This window comes from Lutra lutra, chromosome 8 (genome assembly GCF_902655055.1).
Source record: "Lutra lutra chromosome 8, mLutLut1.2, whole genome shotgun sequence".
NCBI lineage: Eukaryota > Metazoa > Chordata > Mammalia > Carnivora > Mustelidae > Lutra > Lutra lutra.
The window spans coordinates 54,103,175-54,111,220 of NC_062285.1; the positions used below are offsets into that span (position 1 = coordinate 54,103,175).

The window sequence follows — 8,046 nt, forward strand, 5'->3', positions numbered from 1 at the left end:
TGAGCATTTAGGCCATTCATGTAGAGAGTGATTATTGAAAGATAAGTTTTTATTGACATCATGTTGCCTGTGAAGTCCTTGTTTCTATAGATTGTCTCTGTAAAGTTCTGTTCTATGTCACTCTTGGGTTCTTTCTTCTTTTATAGAACCCCCCTTAATATTTCTTGTAGTTCTGGCTTGGTGTTCACATATCCTTTTAAACCTTGCCAGTCTTGGAAGTTCTTTATCTCTCCATCCATTGAATGTCAGCCTTGTTGGATAAAGTATTCTTGGCTGCATGTTCTCCTCATTCAGTTCCCTGATTATGTCTGCCAGCCCTTTCTGGCTTGCCAGGTTTCTGCGGCCAGGTCTGTCATTATTCTGATGGTCCTTCCTCTGTATGTAACGAATCTCTTTCCCCTAGCTGCCCTTAGGGCCTCCTGTCTGAAATTATGTTTCATGAATTTCACAATTAAGTGTCTCAATGTCTTTCTAGACTCATTGATCTTGGGGGGTATCTTTCTGCCCCTAAGACATGAACACTTGTTCCATTCCCCAGATTAGGGAAATTTTCACCCAGAATTTGTTCAGCTATATCTTCTAGTCTTCTCTCTTTCTCCACCCCCTCAGGGATCCCAATAATTCTGACATTGGACTGTTTCATGGCGTCATTTATTTCCCTAATTCTGTTTTCATGGCTTATAAACTGTTGGAATAGGAGAAGATATTCACAAATGACACTACAGACAAAGATCTATAAAGAACTCCTCAAACTCAACACTCAAAAAACAGAAAATTACATCAAAAAATGGCCAGAAGACATACAAATGGCTAATATGCACATGAAAAAATGTTCATCATCATTAGCCATCAGGGAGATTCAAATCAAAACCACATTGAGATACCACCTTACACCAGTTAGAATGACCAAAATTAATAAGACAAGAAATAACAACTGTTGGAGAGGATGTGGAGAAAGGGGAATCCTCTTACACTATTGGTGGGGATGCAAGTTGGTGCAGCCACTTTGGAAAACAGTGTGGAGATTCCTTAAGAAATTAAAAATAGAGCTACCCTATGACCCTGCAATTGCACGACTGGGTATTTGCCCTGAAGATACAAATGTAGTGAAAAGAAGGGCCATATGTACCCCAATGTTCATAGCAGCAATGGCCACAATTGCCAAACTGTGGAAAGAACCAAGATGCCCTTCAACCAATGAATGGATAAAGATATGGTCCATATATACAATGGAATATTATGCCTCCATCAGAAAGGATGAATACCCAACTTTTGTATCAACATGGGTGGGACTGGAGATTATACTGAGTGAAATAAGTCAAGCAGAGAGAGTCAATTATCATATGCTTTCACTTACTTGTGGAGCATAAGGAATAACATGGAGGACATTAGGAGAAGGAAAGGGGAAATGAATTCGGGGAAATCAGAGGGGGAGACAAACCATGAGAGACTGTGGACTCTGAGAAACAAACTGTTGGTTTTGGAGGGGAGGGAGGTGGGGAGTTGAATGAGCCTGGTAGTGGGTGTTAAGGAGGGCATGTATTGAATGGAGCATTGGGTGTGGTGCATAAACAATGAATCTTGGAAACACTGAAAAAATAAAACTAAATTTAAAAAAAGAAAAAACATGATTTTGTCATTGCTCAATATTGTTTTTTATTTGAAAACAGATATACTGAATAGGGATAAGAAAGAGATAGTACACATGGTAAGTAGTTGAATTAAATCAAATGAATGGACATTGTGGCTGAGCCCAGCAGGATCAAATGCAGAAGGTCCAGGCTAATTCCATCTTAGTAATATTTCAACCCAACCATTTCTTTAAGATATCCATGAAGTCTACGGGACAATAAAATATATTGTCAAGAGGGTTTCAAAAGAAGATGAAGAACACCACTTCTTTCTTAAGAATCTACAAAGAGACTAAAAAATGTCAAATGGCACTGAATTCCATGGAGTCAAAGGAATATAACATGTTCATCCCCCCCCCAAAAAAAAAAAACAGGTTTTGCAACCCTAGACAGGAGCCTAGGGAAACTTGGAGTTTAGAGAGAACAGGAAGTAAGCCAATATGCATTCATTTTCCTTCCACTAGAGAACAAAGCAACCAGGCTTCTTCTCAAAAGGAATGAATACTCCCTTCCCAACCCCACCCCCCAAATGGCTGCCACCGCACATTCTTGAACAGGGTGAAAAGCAATGGTCCTGACACTGGAAGACTATAAGCCATATTTGAAAATGTTTCCTCAAGACTTTGACTGTTGAAGTACAAATCCAATTTCTCCCATATGTTCGGGGAAAGTCTTTCATTGTAAGTTTTCCATTTCCTCATCTTTACAGTGTTTACTTAGTAGGATGTCTCTGAAATTTAAATTACATTGATATGTGAATTGCATACCAAAATGCCTGGCATATGTCCACACTCAACAAATTTTGTAATCAATGTTCCATGAGTGTGGAGGACAGGAAAAATGTACCAGGACTAGCAACAATGTACTTTCTTAATCTTCAATGATTGTCCAAATTCCCAAAACTATCCTGAATAATGTTCAAAACGTTCTGTCTCAATGAAGCCCATTTACAGCTGTTCTCTATTTTTAGAAAAGTCTTTCAGGGAAACAGAAACTCTTCTGATACACACACACACACACAATTACCATGCTCCAAGGAGATGCTTACTTTTGTCTTTCCAATATCATTTCTACTAAAGATGAATTTCCCTATGAATGCTAACATTTAAAGACCATGCAGGTATATTAGTAAACAAAAAGCTACAACCTCAGGATCCTCTGAGATTTATCTGTTGACTTGACTTTAAAACCAAAAACAATTAGAGAATAATGAAAACAGAGTTTTCTGAGAGCTTGTCCTTCATGCCTCCAAAATAGAGTCTACCAGGATAATAAAGAACTTAGGAATCCAGGGCCCCCAATAAGTAAGCATGTAGATGGTGCAGGCTTACGCTTTTGTAGGTTAAATGGAGCAGCAGTGGTCTTGGTGGTGGCAGCAGTGGTGGCAGGAGCAGTGGTGGCGGCAGCAGTGGTGGCAGCAGCAGTGGTGGCATCAGGGGCAGCTGAGTTTAGAAGAAAAAGATCCAGCTAAAGCACTTGACTCTGCCCCAGGAAACAAAATTTGTCCTACCTGAGCTTGGAGGTACATTCCTCATTCTAAAATCATCTCTGTAAATGTCAACAATTTTGTCATACCCTTACCCTAGCTACCCACTTTTCTTTAGCCTCATTCTTCATAGCCTTCCCTTGTGGCACTGAAAGAATTTAGGTTTCCCTACAAAGACTGTAACATGAAGAGAAGATATAAGGAAATGCTTTCTCCCAGGGCTGAGCACAAAATACCAAATCCATATTTGTTCCTATTCGCTGGGATCAAGATGCAGAGTCAACAAGAAAGCCTCAAGTGAGCTGACTTTCTGGTGCCTTCCCATGGGCTCACTTGAACTGATTCATTTCCACAGCAGCATGCCTGAGTATGAGTAGTGGAGTAAATTGTACAGGAGAAGAGAAGAAAGAATAAGATCGTGTATCTCACATTAAACCAATAGGATCTCCTTCCTTTGAATCAAGCACAATCTCTTCCCTTTGTCTCACCTGTTGTTCAACTTGGAATCCAACTATTACAGAAGTATCTAGGAAAGCCACAGTAGATGTAACAGGAGATATTAATGCTATTCTGGCAATGGTGAAAGTGAGCAAATGTCGCACCAGTTATCCCTTTTTCAAAGGTAATGTGGCAAGATTGATGACAATTATCACTCTCTACACTTTACATAAGACCTCCTGACAGATAACCAGAGTCAGACCCTATATTTCTGAGTTGCATCTAACTCAACAAGTGGATAACTCATTTTCCATAATCACACTCTAACCATGCTATCTCTCTCGTTATTGAGAAGGGAGGATATTGTTTTCCATTGGCCTCACATGTCAGGTAAACCATATGGTTCAGTGAGGTCTGACCGCAGTCCATGCCCTTATGACCAAAGGACACAGGGCCCAGCTGTGGAGGACAAAGAGAAATATTCTTCCTATTTGCATGAGCACAACACACACAACATTGAACATACAGGACACCTGTGAGAAACCCAAAATATACTAAGGTCTTTGGTACACCAACTTGGATTTCGGATCATACAAGGAAAACACAGGTCAGCCTGAGAATAAGGCATATATACCATTACAAAGAGCAAAGCTTAAGGCCATTCCACAGTCTCCATTCCACACTCCCATGAGCTCCTAATGCCTGCATCTCTATATCACCTTTGCATCTACATTCTCTTCTGTCATCCTGAGAAGATTAATCCCTCCTTTCCCACTCTGGCCATGTATTCGGCCCTTCAATTTATGGTAATCATAAAGATTTCGCATGCAACTCCCCAGATTATGAGACTGCAAATTCACACCACATATCTTTGTCATTTCTGATAGAGAACATATATATAATCCACAATTTTTATATCCATGCCAAAGTCTTATATTCTCTTATAATATATAAGAAATCAGCAGATTTTCTATGTTCACAATGAACTTCAGAAATACGACTGTGCTTCCCCAGGCTTCTGCTTTGGAGTATCTATATACTTTGTCCTCCGTGGGTGCTTGACATAAAGCTGGGATGGAAAACAGTCATGACTGGAAAGAGATGAAGCATAAGTGCAGACTTACCAGTCGAGCTATCAGATGGAGCACTTGTTGTATTCTGAGAGAAAAAAAGAAAAAAATAGGTGTAAGTGGAACACCAGTTTGGCAGGTAAATGGAAGAGACAATATGGACAATATTGCAGGCTTTCATAATAGAAGAACATTTGGCTTTCCACACATATTGAGGGCAAAGAGATGCACAGATGATATGAAACCCACAAAACCCAACAACAACAAAAAAATACATCTCTCCATTTTTCTTTCCTAAAATCAACCTCTGATGACATTCTTAAAAATATTGTCCTGAACTAACACTGAAGTTGCATTCCAAGATTAAAACTGAGAAAAGACCTGACTGAATTGTCAAAACCTAAAGGGAAAGTCCTCTCCATCCAAGCAGTCAGACAAAATTGGGATGGAACAGGGCTGTGGATTGGAGGACATAGGGGCCAGCATTCTAAGCTCCTCCAAACCCACATCCACACAGAGCTTACATCATGATGTCCTCTTGCTCCAGACCTTATTTCAGGTCAGTATCTTTACTTACGGCCTGAGACCAGGAAGGTGGAAACTGCCACCAGTACCAGCAATGCCAAGATCTTCATGCTGGTGATTTGATTAGTAGGAAGCACAGATAGGAAAGCTCAGGAGAAGGTAGGATTCTGACTCCAGCAGTCCACATCCTGACATTATATAGGCAGAGGGCACCTATCAGGAGCTGCCAGATCAGAATCTGGGCTAGTTAATTTTAAGAAGTGTTGGTATTCAGAGAAACCACTGGAGAGTCAACAGCATAGCCAGAGGCCTTTTGGAAAGATCACAACTTCAGTCCCTTAATTCTGACAAAGCTCTCAGGTCAAGAGTTTCCCATTTGAACATTTTCCAGAAAGCAACTTTGTTTCCAGGCTTCCTCTCACCTTGTAGGATAGAGTGGCACCATGATTACCAGCTCTGCTGGCAAGCTGGATGAGCCCAATACTGAGCCTTGTGGGTTTATTCAAATCTGCACCTCAACAAGTTAGAATGGCTATCAACAAAAAGACAAGAGACAACAAGTTTTGGCAAGTTTGTGGAGAAAAGAGAACCAAGTACACTCTTGACCAAAGTATAAATTGGTGTACCACTATGGAAACCAATATGAAGGTTCCACAAAAAGTGATAAATTGCTCTATCATGTGTTCCAGACATCCCCTTTCTGAGTATATACCCAAGGAAAATGAAAATGCAATGTTGAGGAGAACTCTGCACTTCTATGTTTATTTCAGCATTACTCAAAATAGCCAAAATGATGGAAACAACAGCATGCCAATCAATGGGTGAATGGATAAAGAAAATGTCATATGTGTACATATATATATATTCATATTCATAATATGTAATTTAGCCATGAGGAAGAAGGACAGCTGCCATTCACTACAAGGATGGACCCTGAGCTCAATATGCTAAATGAGATAACTCAGAGAAACACAACTGTTGTAAGGTATCATTTATATGTGGAATCTAAAAAGGCCAAACTCATTTAAAAAAAAAAAAAAAAACAGACATTAAAACTGTTGTTACCTGAAATGGGGTGTGGAGGGATAGGACAGATGTTGTTTAAAGAACAAACTTACAATGAGGAGGGCAAGAACACCCCAGAGATACCTTCCTTCGTTTGGTTGAGTCTCTGAAGCACAAGAGCCACTCTGCTTGCCAAGACATGCTCATCAAGTAGATCAAGAATTGCAGTGGGAATTCCTGAGAAGGTGTTCTGCACGCTGAGGCAAGGGGATGTCCTGGTCCTAGGTAACCTCACTTCTGCCATGAGGCACTTACTTGTCAAACCACGGTGGAGAGTTAACATTTTTTTTAAAGATTTTATTTTTATTTATTTGACAGAGAGAGACACAGCGAGAGAGGGAACTCAAGCTTGGGCAGTGGGAGAGTGAGAAGCAGGCTCCCCACTGAGCAAGGAGCCCGATGGGCTCAATCCCAGGACCCCAAGATCATGACCTGAGCCGAAGGCAGCCGCTCAACGACTGAGCCACCCAGGCATCCTGAGAGTTAACATTTTTTAAAAATCAAAACAAAACATATTCTGAAGGAATAGAAACAGAAAAGTTAAAACAAAAAAAGTGAGAGGGGACATAGCCAGAAAGTAAATGGGCTCTGGGGTTATACCCAGCATGGAATAAACCCCAGCAGTCCAGCCAGCTACTCACAGGTTCTCAACAGAACCAGACACAAACTGAAAAGGCTTACCTAGGACATGGTTCTGTATCAAGACCCTTCTGTATGCCTTCCACCATGCTGTCAGTGCAGAGGCATGGAGACCCACCAAATGGGAGTGAAGGGGATGACTAGTTTGCCAAAGAAAGAAAACTACTAAGTTTAAGGTCCACTTGGTACTTAGAAACAACACAGTGGATGAAAAGGAGGAATTTTAATATAAAAATACTGAATTCTAATTAATGGGTAACTCTAAGGAACCTCCATGTGGAACCCCAGGGCTGAGGGAGAAGATTCAAGGAAGCACAATGGTGGGATGGGGACTTCTCTCTGAAACTGGTGGTCAGAACTGTCAAGATGATGGAGTTCAACCCACCACATAGCAGAGATTTTCACTGATTTTCCCAGACTGAAGTTGATCTGTAGTCATTGGGCCAGCAGGGAACAACCATTCCTCCTTCCCCTTGGGATGCAGGGGTGGTAGGGGGGAAGACAATCAGCAACCCATGGCCTAAATGGGCAGAGAAGGTAGCAGTTCAGGTGAAGGTGGGCCACATGGGGTCTGCAGAGAGAGATGTGGTTCAGTGGGAACCCCCAGGCCACTAGCAGGGCCTGCTGAGTGAATTGGGACTGGTGCAGAAAAGGGCTTTTGGGATGCTAGGTCCCAGGTCAAGAGAGTTCTAGACAGATTAGTCCCAGTCCACACCCAGCTGCCAGTGCCCCAGGACTGCAAATGCTGGCCATATGGCTGGGGCAGGACTCACCACACATTCCCACACCCACACTGCTGACCACCATGCTGCTGCTACAAACCACAGGAAGCCACTTCCTCCTACTATCTCTCTCCAGCGCCCTCTACTGAGAAAGTGAACATTGCCATCACTGTAAAGGGCAAATGTTGAATGAGTCCTCTGCGCTGTGGCAGAGCATATGCTGAAGGGCACATTTGGAACTCAAGCTCAGTAAATTGACCACTGACACAACAGGACACATAAAAATCCAAATGACTCTGAGCCTCAGATTCCCAGGTGCAGGAGCAGGACCCCAAGTCCCCCACCAAGGTTCCACCAGCACAGCTCAACACTCATTTGTCATCCGATCAGCTTCCTCACTAAATGCGGACAAGGAGTTCTCAGAGATTGTTTCTCTGACATGATGGGAATTTTGATGACATTGTAATGCT

At 41.8% G+C, this 8,046-nt stretch overlaps 1 protein-coding gene across 1 annotated transcript; it reads right to left on the reverse strand.

Moving 5' to 3' along the window:
- Positions 1-1,631: 1,631 nt before the first annotated feature.
- On the reverse strand, positions 1,632-5,317 carry LOC125107076 (mucin-5AC-like). The gene is made up of 6 exons (XM_047741720.1): positions 5,204-5,317; positions 4,680-4,716; positions 2,977-3,073; positions 2,658-2,664; positions 1,898-1,905; positions 1,632-1,839 (listed from the first exon to the last, which is right to left on the reverse strand). Exons 1-6 carry the CDS (start codon positions 5,258-5,260, stop codon positions 1,794-1,796), a joined length of 252 nt encoding a protein of 83 aa, XP_047597676.1. The 5' UTR covers positions 5,261-5,317; the 3' UTR covers positions 1,632-1,793.
- Positions 5,318-8,046: the final 2,729 nt, after the last annotated feature.

Excerpts from the sequence above, each read along its gene's own strand:
- LOC125107076 (XM_047741720.1), bottom strand. The coding sequence starts at position 5,260 with ATGAAGATCTTGGCATTGCTGGTACTGGTGGCAGTTTCCACCTTCCTG. Across the intron at positions 4,717-5,203 it reads CCACCTTCCTGGTCTCAGGC|CAGAATACAACAAGTGCTCC; the intron begins CGTAAGTAAAGA and ends CTTTTTTTCTCT. Across the intron at positions 3,074-4,679 it reads TCCATCTGATAGCTCGACTG|CTGCCCCTGATGCCACCACT; the intron begins GTAAGTCTGCAC and ends TTCTAAACTCAG.